Source organism: Pleurodeles waltl, chromosome 5 (genome assembly GCF_031143425.1).
Source record: "Pleurodeles waltl isolate 20211129_DDA chromosome 5, aPleWal1.hap1.20221129, whole genome shotgun sequence".
NCBI lineage: Eukaryota > Metazoa > Chordata > Amphibia > Caudata > Salamandridae > Pleurodeles > Pleurodeles waltl.
In genome coordinates, this window is record NC_090444.1 from 1,254,729,065 (window position 1) to 1,254,756,903 (window position 27,839).

Consider the following 27,839-nt stretch of genomic DNA (forward strand, 5'->3'; position numbering starts at 1 on the left):
GCAAAACCTTAGACATTGTAAGTGCAGGGTAGCCATAAGAGTATATGGTCTGGGAGTCTGTTTTACACGAACTCCACAGCACCATAATGGCTACACTGAAAACTGGGAAGTTTGGTATCAAACTTCTCAGCACAATAAATGCCCACTGATGCCAGTGTACATTTTATTGTAAAATACACCCCAGAGGGCACCTTAGAGGTGCCCCCTGAAACTTAACCGACTATCTGTGTAGGCTGACTAGTTTTAGCAGCCTGCCACAAACCGAGACATGTTGCTGGCCCCATGGGGAGAGTGCCTTTGTCACTCTGAGGCCAGTAACAAAGCCTGCACTGGGTGGAGATGCTAACACCTCCCCCAGGCAGGAATTGTCACACCTGGCGGTGAGCCTCAAAGGCTCACCTCCTTTGTGCCAACCCAGCAGGACACTCCAGCTAGTGGAGTTGCCCGCCCCCTCCGGCCAGGCCCCACTTTTGGCGGCAAGGCCGGAGAAAATAATGAGAAAAACAAGGAGGAGTCACTGGCCAGTCAGGACAGCCCCTAAGGTGTCCTGAGCTGATGTGACTAACTTTTAGAAATCCTCCATCTTGCAGATGGAGGATTCCCCCAATAGGGTTAGGATTGTGACCCCCTCCCCTTGGGAGGAGGCGCAAAGAGGGTGTACCCACCCTCAGGGCTAGTAGCCATTGGCTACTAACCCCCCAGACCTAAACACGCCCTTAAATTTAGTATTTAAGGGCTACCCTGAACCCTAGAAAATTAGATTCCTGCAACTACAAGAAGAAGGACTGCCTAGCTGAAAACCCCTGCAGCGGAAGACCAGAAGACGACAACTGCCTTGGCTCCAGAAACTCACCGGCCTGTCTCCTGCCTTCCAAAGATCCTGCTCCAGCGACGCCTTCCCAAGGGACCAGCGACCTCGACATCCTCTGAGGACTGCCCCTGCTTCGAAAAGACAAGAAACTCCCGAGGACAGCGGACCTGCTCCAAGAAAGGCTGCAACTTTGTTTCCAGCAGCCTTGAAAGAACCCTGCAAGCTCCCCGCAAGAAGCGTGAGACTTGCAACACTGCACCCGGCGACCCCGACTCGGCTGGTGGAGATCCAACACCTCAGGAGGGACCCCAGGACTACTCTGATACTGTGAGTACCAAAACCTGTCCCCCCTGAGCCCCCACAGCGCCGCCTGCAGAGGGAATCCCGAGGCTTCCCCTGACCGCGACTCTTTGAATCCAAAGTCCCGACGCCTGGGAGAGACCCTGCACCCGCAGCCCCCAGGACCTGAACTACCGGACTTTCACTGGAGAAGTGACCCCCAGGAGTCCCTCTCCCTTGCCCAAGTGGAGGTTTCCCCGAGGAACCCCCCCCTTGCCTGCCTGCAGCGCTGAAGAGATCCCGAGATCTCTCATAGACTAACATTACAAACCCGACGCTTGTTTCTACACTGCACCCGGCCGCCCCCGCGCTGCTGAGGGTGAAATTTCTGTGTGGGCTTGTGTCCCCCCCGGTGCCCTACAAAAACCCCCTGGTCTGCCCTCCGAAGACGCGGGTACTTACCTGCAAGCAGACCGGAACCGGGGCACCCCCTTCTCTCCATTCTAGCCTATGTGTTTTGGGCACCACTTTGAACTCTGCACCTGACCGGCCCTGAGCTGCTGGTGTGGTGACTTTGGGGTTGCTCTGAACCCCCAACGGTGGGCTACCTTGGACCAAGAACTAAGCCCTGTAAGTGTCTTACTTACCTGGTTAACCTAACAAATACTTACCTCCCCTAGGAACTGTGAAAATTGCACTAAGTGTCCACTTTTAAAACAGCTATTTGTGAATAACTTGAAAAGTATACATGCAATTTTGATGATTTGAAGTTCCTAAAGTACTTACCTGCAATACCTTTCGAATGAGATATTACATGTAGAATTTGAACCTGTGGTTCTTAAAATAAACTAAGAAAAGATAGTTTTCTATATAAAAACCTATTGGCTGGATTTGTCTCTGAGTGTGTGTACCTCATTTATTGTCTATGTGTATGTACAACAAATGCTTAACACTACTCCTTGGATAAGCCTACTGCTCGACCACACTACCACAAAATAGAGCATTAGTATTATCTATTTTTACCACTATTTTACCTCTAAGGGGAACCCTTGGACTCTGTGCATGCTATTCCTTACTTTGAAATAGCACATACAGAGCCAACTTCCTACAGTGACATACTTGACATTCGCAGAACGGATATCCATGGATTTCCATCGAGTGGGCGGCAGCTTACTACTGGACAATATCTTTAGGGTGACAGGCGCTCTGCGAGTATGGGTGGTGGGTAGTTTTGAACCCACAAGGCAGGATTGTTGGGAGGGAGGGAAAATGTTTCACTGTCATTGTTGGTGACAAATTGTCTGTTTATCGAGTCTAGTTTTTGGGCAGAAGGTGTGTACACTGCACTGTTGGGGGAGATGGTGATCTTGTAAGGGAGGGAGGGAGGTGGAGCACTATCAGGATTGGGAGCCCAATCTTGGCAGTCTAACGGTCTTTTCCGATGGCGGTCCGGTCCTGGCACATCCATTGTCTTGGTACTAGGATAAAACGCCTGTTAGTTTTACAACACTTAAGACGTCACATGTACTACGAAGCACTTGATACGTTTGGGTACATCTTCAGGGGACATGCCGGATACACCACAGATTCTGGAGGTGAGGGCAGACTCATTAAAAAGTCGGTGGCCCTCATCCCATATCTGGTATGGCATGACCCCATTGGATGTAGCACTATCCGGAACGTGGAAGGGAACAACACTGAATATTTGCTCTCTGCAAGTACCCCCTCGCCTCCATGAAACACCTCTCCCGGAGGTCGGGGGATCTGTTGCTGTGTATGCCCACAGGGATCCTTATTTTAGGTCGGGGGACCTAAAGTTACTCATGGATGTGGGGGTGGACAGATCGGGAGGCACAGATAACAGGGGGGAGGGGGTCAATTGTCCCAATTTACAGAAGCGCTGGGCCTGATCGATCTATGTAGGGAAAGCAATCCTCAGATACGACAATACACGCATTACTCTGCTGCTCACAAGAGTTTTTCCTGCATAGATTACATCTTTATGACAAGTGTTCACACTTCCCAGTTTCGGGAGGATGTTCATCATGCAAGGGGCATCTCTGACCAGTTATGGGCCATACTGACTGGTCCCATGCGAGACTACCTGTTGCCATGTCACCCGGACGCTTGGATCCTGCGCAATAGAGAGGAACAGGGAAGGTTGAGGGAGGAAGCGGATCTCTATTTTAAAGAAACCCCAGGTCTGTGCAGTCAGTGTGCATGTTATAGGAGGCATTTACAACAGTTTGAAGGGGGCATGCCCAGGTGCTAATTGGGGCCAAAAAGAAAGACAAGGCAGGAATGCACGATTATAGAGCGAGACAGATTAGCTGGAGAAGGCAGTCCTGGCCTCGGGGGCCCTGGAGGGTTGCGGTAAATTACAACTCCACCAGCAGGAGCAGAGGGCACTGGCACAGAACCATGCCCAAGAACACGCATTGGCAATACTGCATCACTTATACGACATGGGGGGGAAGCCAGTAAATTACTGGCCTGTCTGGGGCAAAGGGATGGGTGTTTCAGATAGATAATACAGAAGGAGTGCCACAAACAACTGGCAATGTCAATGATCTTCTTAAAGATATCCCAGCACTGGTCCTCACGGGGGATGATTGGGAAACAGAGGCAAACAGAACAGAAGAGGAGTTGGCACGAGCCCTCTGAGATCTGCAGTCAGGTAAGGCCCCATGCCTCAATGGGCTGCCGATCGAGAAGTACAAAGGGCAGACCAGCAAAATTGCTGGACCTATGTGGACGACGTTCCGGGAGGCCTGCGAGGGAGGGAGTCTGCCAGCCAATCAGAGGACCACGACGATAGTAGTCCTCCACAAGGCAAGCCCTGAGCAGCATGAAGATCTTACAGGACCATCTCTTTGCTAAGTATGGAGGCTAAGGTATTGGCTGAGGCCTTGGAGAACAGGCTCTGAGGGGTCATTACATCACCAGCACACCCAGATTAATCGGGCTTTATACCAGATAGGAGCACAAGACTTAAGCTCCGAGGAGGAACTGGGAGCCCTGGGGGACAGTCAATGGGTGCTTGCCATCAGGGATCGATTCAGATTCGTTCAGTTAAAAATTCTGCATAGGTCTTACTACTCTTGATTACTACTACATAAAATTGGAAGAGCGACAAGTCCACTGTGCCTGAGAGGCTGTGACGTAGATGGCACATTTATGCACACACTCTGGGAATGCCCCATACTGTAGGACTATTGGTCCAGTGTTTCCAAGGAGATGTCCTAAATCACTACACTAGAGATACCACTAGACCCCAAATGGTTCCTGTTGGGGATCACAGGAGACAACACAAGGCCCAGGTACAAGGTGATTTGGTTGGGACTGGCGGTGGGAGTGGCCAAGCACAATATAGAGAGAGCCTGGGGAAGTCCAATCCACAGAAGGTTGTATACACAGAGAGGGGAATGCCCCAAAAATGGGAGAAAGTGTGTGTGTGTGTGTGTGTGTGGGGGGGGGGGGGGGGGGGGGGGGGGGGGGGGGCATGGGTGTGTCAGAAGCCAGGACATGGAGATGGAGCTAAGAGAATTAGGATTGGGCTGACTTTTCTTTTCAATAACACAATGGCCACAAAAGCGCCACTGGTGGTATTCGCAGTTAAACTGTAGAATGCCCAGGAATTTACGTTTTAATGGTTAATATGCAACACCTATGCTCCACTGTACTTATATATAAATAAATAAAATAAAGACATAAGTGCCCACTGAAGTCCATACAGGCAGTCAAACCACTGGTCTTTAGGCCTTGAATTGCTTTTGATAACCAGGGGATAACAACTGGAAGCCTAAATCATAGAACGTTCACATATGCTGATAGTCCTTTATTCAATTGACCCAGAAAGGTCAGTGCCAACCATTCAGGAGGAAACAACCCCCTTTGGTGAGGCGTCTGCTATGTGCGCTGACTGGTCAAACACCAGATTAATCCCACTGGAGGGACAGAGCAGGATAGATAGGGAAGTATACCTAGGGACGAGTCTGCAATAGCAAATTGAGTAATTCAGGTGTTTTGCAATCAAGATGAAAAACAAAAGGGAAGCAAAATACATGCTTAACATGGGTAGGGGTTCATGGATGGCCTGAGGTGCTCCAGTGAATTTTCAAACAGAAGTCTTCTTTTGGTGGTGGGCAACGTCTAATGCCACAACAGCACGTTTGCCACAATGAGTATATATCCTGCATGGTTCTCTGACTTCAAACAAGCAACAGGTCTTCAGCAAACTCAACCAGCTTTTATTATTGTTCTTGGCACAGGGAGATGAAGTAGATTTAAACTAGATATTTTCAAATTATCCTTGATAAGAGTAGTTGGAACTCCTTAATAGGGAACTATATTATGTAGCATTACAATTGCAGCAGGCTGACAAGTGGTTGGATAAGGAAAATAACTAGGAGAAGAGGTTAAAGGGGACTCATCTTCTGGTTTTGCTTTCTGAGTTCCTCAAGCCAGGAGTGGGTTTCACAAAAGATATGCTGATTGTCGCACATCAAGTGGGTAGAATCTAGGAGAGGGTGTTGAGGGTGGTTCTCAGACCGCCTCCACTCAGTTCCTTTTAAGAGAATCACACAAGAAATGTTGCTGGCTGGTGGACAGAGAAAGGGTGTGCGAAACTAGGAGATCTGTGGGCAGAAGAGAGGTTTATTACTTTTGCAGAAGCACATATAACATCCGTAATATGGAAGAGGGATCTTTTTTCAACATTTTCAATTTGCACACCTGTGACAAGGGCTTAAAGGAAGCAGACAGTTGTGGTAACGCTAGATTTGGCAACTTGGGGTGGGTGGGAGCCAGTTTGTACTGAGCACTTCAGTTCAATGAGGAAGGGTTGCACTGAAGGTCAGAGATCAATGAGGGATGGAACGTCCTGGCCTATTGCTAAAGTATACCAACAGTGATGAATGGAAAGCCTGAATTAATTTCAGCCATGAATGCTGGAATTAATCTCAGCCACTGGTAATTACTCAGGGCCGCATCCCAGCCCATCGTTATTTTGAACACCATGTCACATCAGTTTGGATCCAGCTATATGCAAATCAGTCTTGACCCTGCTCCTAGGGGAACTGTACAGCCTGAACTGACAAGCCAGGTTCTCCCTTAATCGGAACTAGCAACCCAGGACCTGTTTCACCCTTTTTATTGGCTCACCAGCTGGATATAGCATATCTCCAGGGAACCAGTGAGCAGAGGTCCCACGCCTGGGCATACCCAACCCACTTAGGGCAACATACTAAAGCATACAAAAAGTGATGAATGGAATGCTTGAATTAAACTCAGATACTAGTAATTACTTGGCCTGCATCCTAGTCCATTGTTGCTTTGCATACCATGCCACCTCAGTTTGGCCCAACTATATGCAAATCAGTCTTGATCCTGCTCCAATGGGAACAGTACAGCTTTGCCTATTGCTAAGCAGAAGTGGGACAGAGCCTATAAGCAGGTAAAGAACACCTCTTTTAATGCAAAATTTAAGCTGGTGCAGTTTAACTGTTTGTAATCTACATGTCTCATGCCAGTGAAATGGAGTACAATCTGAATTGGGCATTCCCCTTATTGTCTGAGTTATTGAGGAGGGGTGGATTTGGTGAGGGGGGATAGGGTAGAGGCTAACGTCTTACACATAACTTGATGTGCCATGGAAGTTTCAGCTGGTCACACCTGCTCTGCTAAACCACAAGCAAAATCAGGGCCTTCTGAGTTTAATGATGGACTAAAAAATGGAGGCAAAATTAAATGCAAGTTTGCTACACTGGCAATCAGTTAAATTTAGAACAGCAGTAAACTGGATCAGGCCCCTGACACACAGGCTTGAAGCGGGTAAAAGACATGATAAAAAATAACAAAAGCAGAAAGTGGCTTACTAACATTAACTGCAAAGGAAGAAGAGCTCACTGAGGATCTGGCAAACTGGCAGAATCATGTTAGCTGACTGACTGGCCTGACACTTGGCTACCATGAATGGTGCAGTAAATCACTGTCAGCAGGGAGGACGGCTACCATATAAACAAATTTGAACAGATTAATGTGCCAGTGTTGGCAAGATTTGAAATAACCTGCAAGAAAATGATCTAAAAATGAGGATAGAAAGCTTCTGAAACAATGCACTCACGTGCACCAAGACTAAATTATTGATAGTGTAGGAGCTTCCCAGAATGGGTGAAAAATTATGGAATGGTATTTGACATAAATTATGTATGCACACTGAAATATTATACTGTATGGAATGGCCATCTTGGATGTGCACTCCTGCTCGTGGTTAAGGGGTTATGTTATATACCACAAAACAATAAAAACTTTTTTTAATGTTTACAAAAAAAACAAAAACAAAAAACATAAGCAGACCACTTCTAAAAAGGATCAAGCAGTGAATTACCATTTTCCCCAGAAGTACCCACCCAACAATTTAATTCCTTCAGTGGAGACACTCTTGTTACACAATTTCTAGGAATGAAGTAGAGCTGTGTATCTGGTCAACACAAACATTAGGGTATGGGGACTCAGTCCGCATATACCATCAGGAAATGATTATATCGTTCCTAGCTGGTTCAATGCCCACATATGAACCCCAAAACACTCCAGGGTACCAGAGGTGTTTTTGCAACTTCGAGCATGACTACTCAGATTCCCAAGGAAATAGTGGAAACAGATCTATCCTTTTTTTTTGTCACTCAGGGTACCCAAGGTGAGACACAGGAAAATGTATTTTAGAACAATTATTGCAACAGTTTTATTCTTGCATAAAAAAAAACATGAGCTGGGTTTATTAGGCAAACCAGAAAGTGTGTGGTAACCAGCATTACAACAAAAGTGAAAAATAAACCGTTAAAACCATGGTTTGTGATTGTGTTGGTACGCTCCAATCTGTAGCTACCTACACTGCTGAGAGCATAGTGGGAGCATCCTCTGCCAGTTCTATAGGAAAACCCAAACCCCCATATCTGGCTAATATGTATCGGGGACCCAGGAAGCAGCCCTGTGTAGTGCAGGCTATTGCTCCTTTGGAAGGTAAGCATCAGCATCTGAGTCAGCCAAACTGCATCTTAGGCACTGGGTGCCACATTCCAAGATAAGCCCAGTGGAAGTACTCCGCTCTCACATATGGTGCAGAGGCAGTTGTTATAATCAAAGCACCATGTATGTCACAATGTGCCAGAGATGCAAGCTTGACACTGATGTCTACAAACTAGCAGCTGTCACCACAGACAATCAGAATGTTTAGGCGTTGTATTGTGTGTGCAGAGCCATGGACAGAGTGTACAGACTAGATGCCTCAACACTTAATAGAAGCAAGCAACATATACAATGATTCTCAGTACACTATCACATAAACGAAAAGCCACATAAATGGTTACCGACAGGAGAAAAAAAAGCTACGTTAAAAATGTGCATTTAAAAAACAGAGGCTCTAAGCAGGCCCTAGCATGCTTTACTACACTCTGCTAATTCAGATATTCAAGAGCACCATGAAAATATCCACTCTATCCCTACCCTTCAAAACAAAAAAGTCCTAGGAAGGTAATCCTTCAAAATACGGTCACCCTTAATCCTTTGCAGAAATTCCAGATATCCTCAAAGCTAGCTTCTACAGAGGCTACAACTTACCCTCACCTTTCATCAAAGCCTCCTCAGGGATGTACTTCTATCCTCCCCCAGCCCAACCATCATCAGCGCCTACCTTTCACAAGGCATCCTCCTCGAAGCCTTAAAAAAATCAGCTTAATATCCATCCTCCCCTGAATGAAAACCGTCACCCTGATAGTCTACTCCTATCTTATTACACACATACCATTCAGAGGCAGCCTGCATCTAACTTGCTGGCTTTTCAACCCAAGTCTACCTTGTCAACTAATCTCTGTAGGTCAATTGCAAACTCATGGTGAGGTTTCTCATTGGAATCGGATAACAGGCCTGCCTGTGCTAATGCAGTGAGGTTTCACTGTCAGTCTATCTCCTAGGACGTTGGCCCTGAAACCGAGGCATCACATGAACTCTGCCATGATGCAGGGGCAGAAAATGCCCAGTGCTTTCCTTTTCAGGTTTTTTGGCATCAAAGCACCACAAGCACATCAGTCTCACTTTGATCCTACGATGGACAAAAATTACATAAAAAGATTAACTTTACTCAGTGAGACTGACAATCACACTGGGCAAAACCTGACATTCTACAATGGACCAAAGGAAGAAAATTAGTACACAGACAGAAAAAAATGAGCTTTATTAAGAATCATTCAATATGACTTTTACTGTTGTTCAGGGTATGTAAAATACGAAGGGCTTAAATTGCCTGACTTTAGAGGCTTTGCAGTACAGGCTTGCTTCTTCTAAAAAAACAAAAATTGAAAGGTTTGACAGTTCCCTAATCTGAAAATTGCAGGGTTTTTTGCAGGTATATCACACAGCTTTTTGAAATTTGTGTTCATGCCATGGGTCATAAAGACCCTAACCATAAATCTTACTCAAGATGCTTTTCTGGGCCAAATCATGAGATGGAGGTGTAACACATGGCATATACAAATCTAGAAAAGGTTTGAGATGTAAAACTACCATCCCTTTTCTGTGAATCCTATTTTATCTCCACTACAGTGCAGTCACCTATCCCATTTTCTGCGTTGTGCTGATCATCGTCTAGTGCCTGAACAGTTCAGCTCAAACCTTTTAGATTTAACATGGTGGAAATCAGGAAAGGGATCAAAGACTTAGGATGCAATGCTCCCTGTTGAATAATAAAAAATAAAATAAAAAAACATTGGATGGCTTTAACTTCCAGTCAGTACACAAAAGGGGGAATATACAAGAACCACCTCGGCTCCGTCGTTTATGGCAATGCAGGCAAAGTTAGTTCTCCAAGGTTAGCTGAATATAGAGAGGTACTTTCATGAGACAAGGCCCTACAGCTTTTGTCCGTCCATAAGTGCTGGAACCAAGCCCTTAATCTTGGAAGAGGTGCACCACTGCACCCTACTAGGAAAAAGGAAGGAGCAAAACTGCTCACATTAGGAACAATCACTGACAAGAGGACAAATAACTGACAAAAGCATGCATGGAGGTTTTCACAAAGACTAGGAGCCCAGGAGTCACAAATTTGAAACCAAAGATTTAGGAGTTTAAGAGATACTTTCAGGGAGAGAAATAGGTTAGCCTGCTCTATTTTCAAACTACCAGTACCTAAAATGGGCCCCATTTGCCAGCATCCAGTTCCAGAGACAAACACATGTATTTTCGCTTCGCCCTACATCTTGTGGTTATACCTTCTTGGCCGCGGCCAGAAGTACTAATTTCCTGATTATTTGAAATGAGCCTCGACTGGAATCTTACCCTAAATCCCTGGATACAAGTGGGAAACGGCCAAATGAGAGTCAAGTCAGTGACCCTCTCCTGGGGACGCCGGAGGCAATGCTCTTCGGCCTGCCTTTTTTCGAGATAGACTGAAATAAAATGGAACCACAAACTAAAAAGTAAAGAAAAAATCTTTAGGAAAAGCACAAATCTTATAAGTTTCCATAGCTTCAGTTTTTCTAAAAAGGTCAGGGTGCCTAAACACCTGTGCAGGAGAGTTAGAGGAGGAAAAGGCCCACGAAATGAGTACCCTCCCTCCAAAAAATTATCTGAAAAAAACAAAGCTTTTGGTTGGTGTGCCAAACACAACCAATGTTGCTGCTGAATGGCTGCAATGTTTGTCAATTAAGAACACTTAATGAGAAGACAGAAACCAATCATCTTATAATCGCTCTTGTGCAAATGCATGTTAGCTTTCGATTAGGTACTGCTCTTAGTAGAACTATGGAAACAATATCAAAATGTGTCTTTTTAGCACAGCAAAACACATGCTTGGACATTTGAACCCCTACTGAAATGTAAAACTACAAAACTGTGAAAAAGCCAAATACACAGCTTAGTTCCTTGTTAGACTGACAGCCTTAGGCTGACCTTCCCCAAAATGTTTGCCTTCCTGTCCATTTTTCTGATCTCGTTTATGCTGGTTTTAGGGCTCTTCGCACTCTACCACTGCTGACCAGTACGAAAGTGCTTGTGCTCTCTCCCCTAAACACGGTAAGATTGGCTCATAACCCATTGGCATACCTAATTTATTTGTAAGTCCCTAGTAAAGTGCACTATATGTGCACAGGGACTGTAAATTAAATTATACTAGTGGGTCTGCAGCACTGATTGTGCCACCCAGATAAGTAGACCCTTAAACATGTCTGAGGGCTGACACTGCCAGGCCTGTGTTGCAGTTTCACTGCCACTGCAACTTGGCATTTGAAATTACTTGTCAAGCCTCAAACACCCCTTTTATTACATAGAAGTCATCCCTAAAGTAGGCCCTAGGTATCCCACAGGGCAGAGTGTTATGTAAGTAAAAGATAGGATATGTACTTTTACATTTTCTGGTAGCGAAACAAAAACACTCCAAGTCACAGGCCAGCATTGGGAATACCTTTATACAGCTTTAAGTGGTAATTTCAGATCTGAAAGGAGTGTCATTGCCATGTTTGATATTGTTAGAACGGTGGCGAGAAATCCTGCTTACTGTTAAATTTGGATTTAACATTACTATTTTAGAAGTGCCACTATTAGAAAGTAGGCATTTCTCTGCAATTACTACTCTCTGTGCCTAATAGCCTGTATCCAATCCATGCCTGGTCTGTGCTGGTTGACAGCTCCCCTTGTGCATTCTACCCAAAAGCCATAAACACAGGACACTCAGCTGCTTCTGTATTAATTTGCATACTGATGGGTCTCCCTGGGCAGGAAGAGAGGAGGGGTTCTCTGTTACACTTCAAAGGTTAGTGGCCTGACCTCACACAAAAGGACTGATAACCCCGTCACAGATCTCCTGGCAGACAGAACTGAATTGAAAGCCGTACTGGTGCACTTCAAGACCATTCTTTGTCGTTTTCCTCCACTTCAAAGGTGCATTAGTGTATATCTACTGTGTCTGTGACCCTCTAAAAATTAGACATGCCTGGACCTACAACTGGACTCTGTCAGAGGGACTGCCGTGCAGCTCACAGAACTCATCTGGACAGCTTTTCTGGAAGGACTGCGCTCCTGCTTCCTGCCCCCTCCCCCCACCGACTCTGCCAGAAGGATTCTGCCTTCCCCTCACAAGTGCTTTACAAGAACTTGGATTGAGCCTACTTCCTGTTCTAAAGTCTCAGGACCATCAAAGACTTCATCTGAAGTAGAAAATTCGCAGTGCCAGAAAAACCTCCACAACGCCTGCAGAATAAAGACACAGCGCCTGTCTCGGGCATTTGATTTTCCACGCATCGCCCTGGGCGCCAAAATATCCCCGCATCGCAGTGAGGAATGAAGACTGCGCTCCTATAAATCAATATCATCTTCGCCACACCAGTAAAAACTATGCATAGCTTTACTTTCTGACGCATATCCTTTGCGGCCCTCAGCGTAGTTATTTTTGATACAACCCAGGTACTGTGTTTTAAAAGGATACAACCACTAATTATTAAAGACAGTCTCATCTAAGCCTTTAAAAAGGGATATCTTGACTTGTGCATATTTGATTTTTATTGTTTTGGTTTTATTTTACTCAGATAAATATATATTTTTCTAAACTGTTGTGGACTACTTTTGTGGTGTTTTCACTGTGTTACTGTATGAGTTATTGAACAAATACTTTACACATCGCCTTCCAAGAAGCCTGGCTGCTCTGTGCCAAGATATCAGAGGATAAGCACAGGATAATTTAGGTTGTATTTTTAGCCTACCCTGACTAGGACCGTGGTCCCTAGTTGGACAGAGTGCATACCTCTGGCAACCAGAGACCCACTTTCTAACACTGATCAATCAAGACAGAGGGGCGATGGTACAAATATCACTATTTGGGACAAAATAATTGCCAGCCTTGCAGAGAAATATGATGAAAGGTCCCCTAGCAACTATGAAAGGAGATCCGCATAGGGTATTCCTATATGCTGGAATTACAAACTCCCCCCAGGACATAAATGATGGCGAAAGGTAAGGTACACAGCAATAACAATATGGCAAAGTCCTAAATGGCTGAAGAATGTCACCATTTTTCTAAGTTTAACTATATTCAAGAGATTATCCACAACCTAACCATTGGGTCTCTGTACTTGAAAACAACCATATGACTAAATCTATACAGTTATGCAGGAGTGAAACTGCCGTGAAAAAAAGTGATGTAAAGTTAAGTAAAAATACAAGTCACAGAATGCCACGTCCAGCTGCATACAAAAAGTGCAAACAGCTTGACATCCACCACCCAAATTCCCCCAGCAGTGAAAGCAAGGGTGTAAAATTCTTTCTGCCTGAGGTACAGCACATAGTGTGGGGTCAAGGATAGAAATTGTCATTTTAATTTTGTCAAGGAGGGTTGTGCATCCATATACAGATGCTTAAAATGTTACAAATGGTTCCTTAGTTAAAAGCCTAAACTGTTAATGTGCATGCTCTAAGAAAGTGAATTATAAGCGCAGCTTGCATTAATTACAGCAGTTTACAGAAAAATGTACATACCTTTACAAAACATTTCCATTTGTGGATATTTATAGCGCTCCCAGTATACTCCTTTATAATGTGCAAATACATGGAGAAGAATTGACGTGTGGGCAACCCCTAAAAGGTACCTGAAGGCCATGTGCGTTGGTGGATGAGTCGACAGTTTTAAATCTCAATTTTATGAGAAGTGTAGATATTATTACACAAATTCAAAAGGTGTGGTACAGAAACTGTTAATGCAAGTGCAGAAAGCCATGGGCATGAAGGCTCCCGATAACAGGACAATACTGAATTGAGAGCAAAATCTGAAAACTTTTAAGTCCCAAATGAACAACACAATCAATAAGAAATCAGAGAGCATCCCTAGTAGCATCACAAATGCCTCAGGAAAGTTTTGGCTCATTGGTTTATTTAATGGTACAGGTATAGTTCCGACTCCTGGCGGAAATTGAGGGTTTATATAGAAAACCTTCCCAAAGAAAACAACTAAAACTGCAAAATCATCACAGTGTAAGCAAAAGTTATCATTTCTGGAAATCTGAACACAGCTCTATTAAGCCTCATGTTGCTTTACAATCTAAGCACTGGCCCTCTACTGGAGTATTGATTCAACCCCTCTATAAAATGCTGTGATTGACTACAGTACAGTGAGCAAGAGGAAGAGACCTAGAGTGATCACAACATTGTGCCGATGTTGCAAAGTTTTCTTCGAGAACAGCAAGAACCATCTCAGTGGAAATAAACAAATATGGCTTTGATTGACTGCGTGCTACAGAAATAATAAATAGAAAAACGGGCAGACGACAGCATACTTTTTGAACAAGGTGGTGTTGAGGCCTAAATGATGTCTAATTACCATAAGCCAGGGGAAAAGGCACTTTAATATGTCATAGCAGATTCATTTGTAAGGCAATAACATCAAATAAGTGTACACATGTAGCAGAGGGTAAAACCACATTTTGCACAATATTAATAGTGCACAATTTAATAAATACACAAAAACTAAGAGGCAAGATTGAAAGAAAAAAAAAAAAATTGCAGAGTGTTCTCTAAAACTATCAAGCTACTTATTTGCCTTCAAAATAAAATGCACCCAAAAAATATTTGCAAAGTGGGACAACACAAACGTCAGCGGTAGATTTACTAAACTACGGTGCTTTAAGTACTTTATATACATTTTCCCTAGAGCATAATTTAATTAAAACAGGTTTGATGCACAGCAATATTAAAAAGGAATAATGAAGAATGAGAAACCACTGTGGGCTTCCATTCTTTTTTTTAACACTAACTTAGTTGCATTTTTCAATAGATACAGCTGACAGGGGATGTCACAAACCATACAAGTTAAAGTAGACTACCAAGTTACAAAAGAAGTGACCCAATTTACTAGCACATAGTACATTTATGAAATAGTTAAACTATTTTGTGGATCTATCAAAATAACTTTAAAAAATACAATTAAAAACCTATTGATCAAGTAAATCCCAACCCTCCCATCGCTTAACTATGCACCCTCACTATTAACAGTTATGTCAATGTCAACAGTTTTAACCGGGGTGTGTTGTGAAAATCTACCCAGCAAGTATAAAAAAGAAACCCGGTGCTGATTTCCACTGGTATATAAAGCAACTTACCATTGTGGCCCCAAATAGGTAAGGTGTGTACCTCAAGAGGTGCTTTGCCAGCAACATCGCAGATCCAAGAATCGTTACACCAACTTGTGGCTTTTGGTTTAGGAAACAGGTGTGTAATGCAGTGTTCCAGTGAGTGCCAGTGGTTATGCTCGTTAAGTTCCACCAGGGTCAATCCAATGAGAATCCAGTAAGAGGATATCAATGAACAGCCCCATAACATGTGTAGCAGCTTGGCATCTGAGGCGTGACATTGTGGACCCGTCGATGGAACCATGGGGAACATGGCATGGAGCCTATATGGGATGAGATAAGCTTGATGTAGGATAGTGATATTTTTTAGGAATATTCTAAAAGGCAGGCCCATTCCTCGTCTCCAAGGTCACGGGCCAAGTCCTTTTTCCCACCTACTCTGCAATGGAGCTAGGGAGACCAGCAGGTGTGCGAGAAGGCCATGATAAATCCAGCGAACTAGAGGTCTCCCATGACCCATTGTATGCAATGCCCGAACTAGTTCACGTGTGCCCAGTGAAGGCGCACATAACCGGCAATACTGGTGTGGGTGAGAAAAAGTGTCTTTGGAAGGTCATGAGCATGTGTAAAATTTGCGTGGTTCAGAAGGATACTATATGCAAAAAGGTCAACTATGGTGTTGACCCCACCTAGCATCCAGGGATGTGGTCTATGTGGGCTTCCATTCTTAAAGAAAGTCCCGAAGGTCTATGACCTCGCGTTCATGCAGATTTAGGACTTGCAGGACTGGGTGGGTAAAACATATGTGAATCTGACCGGGAAATAATCCTTACATCCGTGTCCTTCACAGACTTGGAACTTTCCTTCATGTTAACTGGGAATACTTTCATTACTCCACATTGCCTATACTGGGAATTGGCAGGAAATTCTGCCAGAGCAGCCACACAGTTTACACTGGCCAAAATCAAATGCAGACATTTAAACTTTTGCAGCTGAATCAAGGTGAATGGGAACCTCTAAGTCGAAATATAGCGCCATTTTTCAACAAATATCACTTGGCAGCAGAAAAATTGATGCACATTGTTAACTGATAACAGAATGTACAGATGGATTTAGGCCCAGATCTCTGACTCAGGGTGACTGTTTGACATTGTTCAGCATTCAGTCCATCACCTGTTCTTTCTGCATTTATCGCCCTAAATGGGACAGGTATGCCCAGACGTGGGTCCTGTGCTTGCCACGCCATTGGATTCAAGCTAGCCTTGCTGATGAGGGGTGATATAACCTGAAGCCTGCCCCAGGATGCTTGTTACAAGTACAGGGAGGTCCTTGCCCGGCAGTTCAGGCTGGGCTGTTCCCATGGGGAGCAGTGTCAAGGCTGATTTGCACATGGCTAGGTTAAAACTGGAATGGCGTGGTTAGCTAAATAAACAATGGATTTAGGCCCAGCTCTCAGGCTGGGGATTAATGATGGACAGAATGCTGAACTATGGCAATCATCTGTTCTTTTTGTACTGTACACAAACAGCATTTGCTTCTTAATTTTGGCAAGATACACTGTGTGGTTGCAGGCAAATTAATATCGGCTTCATCTGTGCTATGGAGGTCTTTTCCTTCTTGTTACCAGAGGGGTCAACACAATCAAGTCTAAAAAAATAGACACAAACACTGACTAAGCAAGTGGGTCTGGTTTTCAAGTGACAATGCACAGCAATGTACGTTTTACACTTCGAAAGTATTTTAAGGAAAATCTTTATAAAGGGTGGGCCAGTTGGCAAGGCTAGTCCAATAAAGAATGGGAATGATTCACTTCGATGAAAAATATGGTCTGTATTGCAATACGAATCACAACCATAATTAACTAAATGCAGCAAATTACAGCAGGCATCTGGGCTTCATGTTCAAGAATAATAAGAAATAATGTTTGAGATATAGCTTGCTATCACGGTCTTTCACTTCGTGGTACTGAGTAAATGTTGCTTCATTTGATGCTATCTAAAGTACTGACCATTGAAGGATTGACCAGTTGGCAATGCTAGGGTTTGACATGGTCACCTGTAGATTAAAATAAATGTTTGCAAAAATGGGCAATTCACTAAGCTGTGAGTCTGAGGAGCAAGAAACACGAATGTGTTTCATGAATGTTTCATGAATGTCTACATAAGCAGAGAGAAGATGTCCATCTATCTCCTGCAGCAGATGTTGAGGAGTATGAGAAGGAGTGGCTACAGGAAAGGAAGTGGAGGGGGGTGTAGGAATAGTCGAACTCCTAAGTGAGCTGCAGTCAGCATTGCTTGAGGGGAGAAGCCTTGATGCCTCAAAACAAGGAGACACTAACCAGCCGAAGACTATCGTGCCCGTTTTAGTGGCTGGCTACAAAGTGCTTTTGCGGTCTGTTCTCTGCACTAATGCCATCCATAATTACAGATATACTGTATACTGCAGATGGATACAATATTATATTGTCGGTGAAGTGACCACAATAACTTTCTGCTTTGCAATTTTGCTGTATAGGCCAATAGCACTACCCTGCGTTTTTTTTTAAAGATTACAGGTAAATCAGACTTATAGGGGCATTGCCAATGCTTGCTTGCTTGCTTGCTTGCTTAAGCCAGGGCTGTTTCATGGGAATATAGAATGTGTATGGTCTCTAAAATCCCAAATATTCTTGCCAAACCAATTGAAAACCTGGGTTTACATTCTCAAGTAAACAGGAGTTCTCAAGAGAGAATGGGCGTTTCCAAATACCTGAAACTCTTACATTACAATATTAACATTGTATTCTAGCAGTTGAACCCTCAATCGTAATTGGGATTTAAATTGGGATTAAAAAAAAAATGCTAACTAAAACCCTGGTATGGATAAATTACTCATGATTAGAAGAAAACAGATTTTAAAGCTCAGCTCTAGTTCTTTGTTTTCAGGTTTTGGCCTTTGAGACCGTTTTAGCTGTCTTGCCAGACTAACTATTGTTTCTTCAAAGAATATTAAGCATAATAAAAGCTTATAGAAGGGCCTAGAGTCAGACTTCATCATCCAATGGTTTGCTCAGCTGTCATTCACATTTTGCTTCTGCCTACCACAACTTACAGTGTGGGCCAATGGCGTAGCCTAGGTTAGCCATTGGCTCACTGAAATGTGAATTATGGCATTTGAGCACCACTATACGGATATCAAGAAACTGGACGATCAGGAGGCAAGGCGTCTCACTTCACCATCAAGTACAAAGGACAAGGTCTCTTCTTTGAGAAGTTTTATGCGGCAGGAAGTATTTGGGAGATGTTAGCATGGGTCCTTCTCAAGAGTAAAACTTACTGTTTGACACAAGCGTGGGCCCGAAAGACATTCTGCCGACAATTGATGCCCATAGAGCATCACTGCTTGGGCCACTGCTTTAGTTTACTTTCTACTCAAACAACTGTTTTATTGTTGAAATGTGGGGATAATCACCAGATTCCTCAGCTGCTCTTCGCCATCTTTACATTTCTCAGATAAATGAGGCTCTGGCACTTAAAGCCATTAGCAAAGGTGTTGTGTATGCATGCACTCTCCCTGTGGCTGTCCAATAAAGTCATTTTCTGGTAACTTCCAGCATGTCTCTGCATCTTAAACATCGCTATTCTACCAGTTGCTTAAATCGCTGGCATGGCATTTGAATATTTATTGTTTTAGTTTTATTCGACGTGATGAGCCTGGTTGCGTGCTTTTGCTCAGTGGGCTTTGCCTCTATGGGAGAAGGTTGGTATTTCATTAATGAAAGCTCTAAAGGGCAGATTAGGAGTGAAAAGTGCACATCATGTGACCTTAAATTATGAATACTTGCTTGAAGCATTTAAATTGAGTGACATTCGCTAATTTAACAAGAAATGCTAAAGCAGTTTGGGTAAAAAAATAAAAAAAATAATGCAATGCTGTTGATTTAAAGGAAACCCGACTACAAGCAAACGGAATTTATCTTTGCTGTCCAGTTAGTTTGAAAAAAACGAAACTGACATTTATGCTGCTGCCCAAATAGGACGGATACCATGTACTTTGTCTGAATCATTGATAAGGTAGATAGTATCGAAGATGTCAGTGATGTTTTAAGCTGCTTCTAGTTCGGTTGGAAAAAAAAAAAAAAAAAAAGCCTTCAATACCGTTCCCTCCATTTGCACGTCTCTGAGTAATGTCACCCATGCCCACTTGGGACTATGTCCTTTCTCTGCGAGTAACGTTATCGTGGTTTTAAGTATAAATCCCAGTACATTGGACTAGTTTTCACTGAAGCAGAGTAAGTACCTTTCTTGGCGGAAAGTTAGGGAAGCACGCCTTGTCTTTAGTTTACCCTTTCTATTACTGGGGGAAGCTTTCACTAGTTCTGTGTCTTGTACCCGTCCTGTATACAGTAAGAGCTTGGACTACTGAGCCTTAAACAAGCTCGCACTGCTGTTTCTTAGGTCTCTGTTAGTGGTCGACCTTGTTCTTCTACGGAGAAACACAGCTTGCTCTGCTGTTAACCATGTATTCTCTGTCAGTAAACCTTATACTACTGCTATTTAGTGACGGACTTGTTCTTTGTATGGGGAAGGAAGTCTGTGTTGCTGCTGAATGTGCTATCCCTTTATGCTTGTGTGCGAAATGACTGAATTGGTGCATCAGGTGCAGTCAGTTTTATACCCACAAGGGTAGCTGACACTGCTTCCAAGTGCTGTTCCTGTTCTGTTTTATAGATGCGATGAACGCTTGCTTTGTTCCTGCCCTGTGCCCTAGATGTTCTGTGTACAAAAGGGAAGCTATGAACACCAAGTGTGATACCAGTTTTGATTGCAGGGTGTTTATTCTGTAGTTGCACGTTCCTATGTGTGTTACTTAGCCTTGCACTCATACTCTACAGCAGGGCCTGTATAAAAAAGAGCCAAACGTGTACTACATTTACCTTACTTATGAAGGAATTATTCACTGGTACTATACTTGTCCACCATTGAATTAAGCTTTAATTACTGCTTCTCACTCTTCTGGCTAGCTGTTATTGAATGTCAAGAGTTGTTACTCACTTATACCAACTCAACCAAAATGTGGCTGTCTGCCTTAGTCCTGGACTAAGCAAATGACCTAGAATTTCCTTTAATCTCAAGTCTCTGTACTAGCTTGCAATACAAAAACGGGGTATAATCAAAGCATTCAGTTTATATCATAAAGTGCCCTAAGCTCTTTGTACGATCTACGAGTGCGCTCATTTTTCCTGGTACCAGCCAACCAGGTCTCTTCATTCCAGTTCCACTTCTGGAAGTGCTGGGGTTCAGGAGATCTCCTCTGAAGTGTCAACACTTTATCGATCAGGACAGCCAAGTCCTAGCAATCTACTGCTTTAAGTCTTTGGTCTATTAGCTCTGACTCACTTTCACAAACTTCTGAAACTCCATTATTTTCTCAACTTAAGCTGCCTCTACTTGCTTCATCCCATCAATGAAAGGACACCTGCTTTCTGGGCATTAGCACACTTTATAAACTTGTGAGCCACTCAAGCTATCCATCTACTCAGTTATTCAACAATTCATCCAGTCACCTATTAATTATACACACTCAGTCATTCATACATCCATCGCTTCATTTATTCTCACATTCCACCACTCAACAATCCCCACAGAAACACCCAAAAATATGCCAATCAGTAATTAAGCTTCTTGACTAATAAAAAAAAGCTAGACTTACAAGCTTTGCCGGTGCTTCTCATTTTTAAATTTTTATGTCTGACTTCCAACAAGTTACATGTGTTTTTGGCCAGCCCTTTTCGTCCATGGGTCTGTTCAATGGCATTCTCATTTTGTTTCTGCCCACCATAGCATAAAGCACGATGCAGTGGGTCAGTGAATTTCAGCCACTGGCTCTTTTCATTGTGAGAAGACTGGTGGGGCATTCCGTGCGTTAATTTCTGCTGTCCTTACAATTTGTTTTTCCAAAGGTCATACTACACTTTCTGGAAACAGGGGCACAACTTTTGGACAGCAGCATTTTCACTTAGATTCATTTTAACAATTTTGGAATATTATTGCAAAACAAAGAAAAATTAGCGTGCGTGTGTGTGTGTGCGTGTGTTTCTCCAACATCAAGGCCGCTCTTTCTCAGGAGTCCCATTCGAAAATCAAGGATTAGTTTCTATTGCATATTAAACTGCATGTCTAACAGTTTTTTATCTCCATTACATCAAAAATATTGTCCAGGTTTGGGTTAAAAAGCTTCCAAATGCCAAGCACAGGGACTGTAAAGGACACTGCACGTTACCAGCGTAGAGGCTTTCACAATATGAAATACAAGCACTGTGAGCGAAGGTTTATGATCAACTGCATTGCTGCAATGTTCTTTTCTGAGATCTGTAATACAGTGGCACAAGAAACGCTGAGCTTACCACTACTCCAAATGCAAGGTGATCATCGCCTGGGTGAGCCAGTCAGTTTGAAGGAGTATGTATTACATTCTTGACCGCCATTACAGTGAACATACACTACAGCAATCTAACCATTATGTCAACTTGTCAATACTTCTAGCAGACAGATTTGTAATTCTATGCTCAGTTCTAACCATTAGGAGCATTCCGTATAGTCAAGGGAATGGAAGGTCAAGGCTGTGGTCAACAGCAATGTCATTTTGTTGCAGTAACGTGGTACATCGCAGGAAAACATGTTTACCACAAGGTGGCTATGATCCCCATGGAAAACGCTAGATAGAAGCTCTTTGCTAGGTTATCCAAAATGTTGCAGTTCGTATAATTACTTTTATTTTTATTGACGAGCTATTTTTATAATTGGAGAAGTGCAGTCCATGGTAATGTATATCACTGGCATTAGGAAGGATCTATTCCTTTAGCTATTTATATGTTTAAAAAAAAAAAAAAGTTTAAATCCACCTCTAGTCTACCCTAGTGCATGTGACATTTGAACGTCTTTTTCATCAGGGCTACATTAGTTTCAGGAAATCTAATAACTTAAATACATAATCCACACAGCCTCAGAGTTGTTAACGCAAGGTCAGGTTGGCGTCTATTAGCGCTTAGTGATGCTGTTATGAGCTTTCAGCACTGCCAAGTGTATCTTTAGTAAAACTTACCATCGCACCAAAGTGTCATGACTCCTCAGTAGCGGCGCACACACACTCCAGTCCCATATCTCACTGAAAAAGTTGCGGTCATGCTGCAAGAACCTGTAGGCAGCCTCCATCAAGTCACGGAGTTTCATCCTCTTGCGGCCATAGCGTACTGTGCTTGCATCAGAACTCTCCAGGAAAAGCCTTTGGAACACTGGCAAACTCCCTTTAAAATAGCGCAAGGCAAACCTTTCAAGAGGAAACAACAAAAGTTATATTATTACACATCTTTAAAATAGCAAGTCAATTAATTCACCTTTTTGTGCCGTTGAGGGTCGCTGGAGTAAGCTGGATGGGCAACAATTGTCTTGCAGTTTGAATAAACAGTGAGGCAGGCACACACTCTGTGCACCAAGGATACTAGTTTGTAGGCACCCGAGTCTCAGGAAGACCGAGGAGCACACAGGAAAAACATGGGTGAAGAGTGTTGTATGTGGGGGATTAAAGAACATGTTTCCAAAAGCATGGTGCAGGCCGTCCTCCAACATTTTAGTAACAGGTCGAACTAACACATAAATATTAAAAGTGAATGACAAATCGCCTCTTGTATAAACACACATGGGAGATCTGCCAGGACCGAAAAACATTATGAGTACAAAATGCACAATGAACGATATGCACCTTCATTTTGTGACAGTGCAGCAGACCTGCTCTAACATCCTGCTTAATAAAGAGCACTGCATATCGCACGTATGCGGTTTCTCATCACTGCTGGTGGCAGATATTGACATTAGCTACTTTACATAATGCAATTTACCTCTGGTAAAAAGGCTGAGTCTACCCTGCTGGGATTCAAACTCATAACCTCTGGAACAATACATTGTGTCTGTCAGCAGTGAGCTTTCAGCTCAGATCAGTCATCCTGCCGGTTAATCGAGCACACCATTAATTTATTCAATTTTCATTCATTCGTGATTTCTATTGTCTGTTTAAGACACATGGCAATAGCCCAAGTGATGTAAATTGTACCCAACTTTTGCAAACTATTTAGCTAAAAGGCCAACTGCAAATGTCATCAAACACAAGGGCAGATGTGAGAAATTTCCTAAACGAAGATTAGGATTGTGTATCCAGAGGTCAGGAATAAATTCAAAATGGTGTTTATATGAACAAGCAGACTCGTGATCAAGTTTGACTTGATCACAAAAAAAACCTTTTCTGTGAATTTATCAAAGCAGAAAGAAAGAACAATCACAATAGCTTCTACAATACTACATAGAACTAGAAGTTTGGGCCTACATAAGGTTACCCTAAAAACGGATCTAAGGTCATTAGTTGACCTCAATAACCCTCTGCACCATCATTTCCCTACACTTCAAGAAAGGTAGTTATCCACACATTGCTTCTGTCCCTTTATATCCAAAAAACGTAGGTCATCGAGAATATGTGATACGTAAATTAGGAGACTAGGACCAAAAAAAAAAGAGAAAAAAAAGGACCAAACATTAAATAATTAGGATTGAGTTGTCTCCACTGACTGAGATTGCTTTTATATATAATGAGACAGTTGCCTGTTTAAACCCTTATGTTGTACATGGAAACATTGTACATTCTGTTTATTGTGCTTAAGGTGAGACGTAAGCTATCAACCTTTAGGATTGTTATGTATATTGTATTATCTGTAAATTTCATTGAAATTGTGTTAGTAAAAAAATACTGCGAGTTGTGCAAAGGAGCTGAAAGAAGGCGAGCCTGAATGGAAGCACATGTGTTTCTGACAGCGGTTAAACACACAAACAAACCTGCAAAATAAAGTCTAACATCATGCAGATAACAGAAATAAAACAAGAAGCCACTCACGGGAGCACATCTGGATGGCTGGTGATCAGCTTGCCCATTGCAACACACAGTCTCTCGTGCAAATCATGATTGATCTGGCCAGCTCCTTTAATGGCAACAGCATTCCTTTCCAACAAATCAAGAAGCAACGGGCGAAGTTGACGGCTAATCAGCAAAGTGCATTCTTTGTCCAGCAACAGCTGTGCTAAGGCATTAAGGATGGCCTGGCGGTCCTGCTGACTCCATACCTGAAAAAAAAAAAAAAAAAAACGAAACATGAAACTCCTACCATCCAGAAAAGCCATTCATTTTACATACATCCCTGCTGAAACACAAGTGTTACTACATATCTAACAGTACCTACTCACAGTACGCCTATGGCACCCATACTCAAATCTTTGTTTTAAGTACATGTAAGCAGAAATGCCACATCCAAGAACAAGACATTCATGAAATCTTCCAACTCGTCTCATTTACAACTCTAACATTGATAAGCCAACTGTACTGTGGGCAGTCTGTGTTTTTCACTACCTGTTGGCCTACTTCTTACAATTTCAACAGATACAGAAAAATCAAACCATAAAGCAGAGGTCCTGCCACGGCACTAACAATGTTCCTAATGTCTTCAAATTTGTTATATCATGATGGAGAATGTAGCAACTCAACTGGTGAAGGCTTAACATTCGGCTTCACACCGCCCAATGGCGCTCTAAAGGGCCCTCAGTTAACACTTTCCCCCTACTGGATCCCACAGTACACCTGGCTGAGCGTGCTCGTACTTCCCCTCCCCTAGGAAGGCGCAAGGGGTGAGGTGGCGTTCTATGGCCTTTCTTCCAGTTAAGCAGTAGCAGGAGTTACCAGCAGTAAGCAGCAGCCCGCATCATAGGCATTCAAATGGCTTTTTTTCTCTTAAAGGCTGGAAGAACCTTCATCTTCCTAGCCACGCTAGATCCTACGCAGGCTTGGTCCCTTTTCTAGCACATCGGGTTAGGAAATACTTAGACACTTAAGGATTTGTAAACATATTCAAATACTTAAGGTACCCAAAGACCTGGTTGACTGACCTGGCAAGATCTTCTGCTAAGTCCCCTACGTAGCCACGTGACTGTTATTCTGTGATCCTGCTTCAGTTTTCTCGTCCAGGATCTTCACTAACCGTGATTCTGCACCCCTGGGCCAAGAAGTTTGTAGAGTGCTACAGGGACCAAAGGGTGTGGCAGCCTAATAGTTGAGCAATGTAAGGAAATGCCTCCTTGGCATGGTTACTCCCTGACTTTTTGCCTTTGCTGATGCCAATTTATGATTTGAAAATGTGCTGAGGCCTGCTAACCAGGCCCCAACACCAGTGTTCTTTCCCTAAAACTGTACCTTTGTCTCCACAATTGGCATACCCTAGCATCCAGGTAAGTCCCTTGTACTGGTACCCCTGGTACCAAGGGCCCTGATGCCAGGGAAGGTCTCTAAGGGCTGCAGCATGTCTTATGCCACCTTGGAGACCCCTCATTCAGCACAGACACACTGCTTGCCAACTTGTGTGTGCTGATGAGAACAAAACGAGTAAGTCGACATGGCACTCCCCTCGGGGTGCCATGCCAACCTCACACTGCCTATAGGTATAGATAAGTCACCCCTCTAGCAGGCCTTACAGCCCTAAGGCAGGGTGCACTATACCATAGGTGAGGGCATAAGTGCATGAGCACTATGCCCCTACAGTGTCTAAGCAAAACCTTAGACATTGTAAGTGCATGGTAGCCATAAGAGTATATGGTCTGGGAGTCTGTCAAACACGAACTCCACAGCACCATAATGGCTACACTGAAAACTGGGAAGTTTGGTATCAAACTTCTCAGCACAATAAATGCACACTAATGCCAGTGTACATTTTATTGTGAAATACACCCCAGAGGGCATCTTAGAGATGCCCCCTGAAACCATATCCGACTACCAGTGTGGGCTGACTAGTTTTAGCAGCCTGCCACACAACAGACATGTTGCTGGCCACATGGGGAGAGTGCCTTTGTAACTCTGTGGCTAGTAACAAAGCCTGTACCGGGTGGAGGTGCTTCTCACCTCCCCCTGCAGGAACTGTAACACCTGGCGGTGAGCCTAAAAAGGCTCACCCCCTTTGTTACAGCACCCCAGGGCACTCGAGCTAGTGGAGTTGCCCACCCCCTCCGGCCACGGCCCCACTTTTGGCAGCAAGGCCGGAGGAGATAATGAGAAAAACAAGGAGGAGTCACTGGCCAGTCAGGACAGCCCCTAAGGTGTCCTGAGCTGAGGCGACTCTGACTTTTAGAAATCCTCCATCTTGCAGATGGAGGATTCCCCCAATAGGATTAGGGATGTGCCCCCCTCCCCTCAGGGAGGAGGCACAGAGGGTGTAGCCACCCTCAGGGCTAGTAGCCATTGGCTACTAACCCCCCCAGACCTAAACACACCCCTAAATCGAGTATTTAGGGGCTCCCAGAACCCAGCAAGATAGATTCCTGCAACCTAAGACGAAGAAGGACTGCTGAGCTGAAAAACCTGCAGAGAAAACGGAGACACCAACTGCTTTGGCCCCAGCTCTACCGGCCTGTCTCCCCCCTTCAAAAGAACTGCTCCAGCGATGCGTTCCACAGGGTCCAGCAACCTCTGAAGCCTCAGAGGACTACCCTGCTTCTAAAAGGACCAAGAACTCCCGAGGACAGTGGCTCTGCTCCAAGAAAGAAGCCTCTTTGCAACAAAGAAGCAACTTTGAAAGAACACACGTTTCCCGCCGGAAGCGCGAGACTTTGCACTCTGCACCGACGCCCCCGGCTCGACTTGTGGAGAACCAACGCTACAGGGAGGACTTCCCGGCGACTGCGAGCCCGTGAGTAGCCAGAGTTTACCCCTTGAGCCCCCACAGCGACGCCTGCAGAGGGAATCCAGAGGCTCCCCCTGACCGCGACTGCCTGCTTCTAAGAACCTGACGCCTGGTAAGGACACTGCACCCGCAGCCCCCAGGACCTGAAGGATCCGACCTCCAGTGCAGGAGCGACCCCCAGGTGGCCCTCTCCCTTGCCCAGGTGGTGGCTACCCCGAAGTGTCCAGTTTAAAAATAGCTTATTGCCATTTGTGTGAAAACTGTATATGCTTGTTTGCTAATTCAAAGTTCCTAAAGTTGCTAAGTGAAATACCTTTCATTTAAAGTATTGTTTGAAAATCTTGAACCTGTGGTTCTTAAAATACACTAAGAAAAAATATTTTTCTCTATAAAAACCTATTGTCCTGGAATTGTCTGAGTGTGTGTGTTCCTCATTTATTGCCTGTGTTTTTACAACAAATACTTAAACACTACCCTCTGATAAGCCTACTGCTCGACCACACTACCACAAAATAGAGCATTAGAATGATCTCTTTTTGCCACTATCTTACCTCTAAGGTGAACCCTTGGACTCTGTGCATGCTATTTCTTACTCTGAAATAGAGCATACAGAGCCAACTTCCTACAAGCAACTACTGGGGAGGCCTGCCAAAGGCTTGTGACAGTCTCTGGAATTATCAGTAGAGGCCTGTGTCCTGAGGACCACTTATAGTCTGCAACCCTTCCAGGAGTAGCCCTGAGAACTCGAGCTAAGCGGGCATACACAAGCTTGCCAGGCCAGACGTCAGAGGTGAGGGGCAGGTAAGGCCTTAGGCTGCAGCCCTCTGTGTTGGGAGCAGAAGAGGTCGGCATTGGGTCAGTGCAGCTTGTCTCAGAGGGACAGCACTCTGCCCTTCCT

The 27,839-nt window shown here is 43.9% G+C and overlaps 1 protein-coding gene across 1 annotated transcript in view; it reads right to left on the bottom strand.

Moving 5' to 3' along the window:
* Window positions 1-27,839, bottom strand: part of MDN1 (midasin AAA ATPase 1) — a 1,740,009-nt gene that overhangs the window by 1,652,384 nt on the left and 59,786 nt on the right. Inside the window, exons 2-3 of the mRNA XM_069235499.1 lie at window positions 24,115-24,341; window positions 22,279-22,503 (exon numbers count right to left, since the gene is read on the bottom strand). Of these exons, the coding sequence (XP_069091600.1) occupies window positions 22,279-22,503; window positions 24,115-24,341 (452 nt within the window). The remainder of the gene's footprint in view (window positions 1-22,278; window positions 22,504-24,114; window positions 24,342-27,839) is intronic.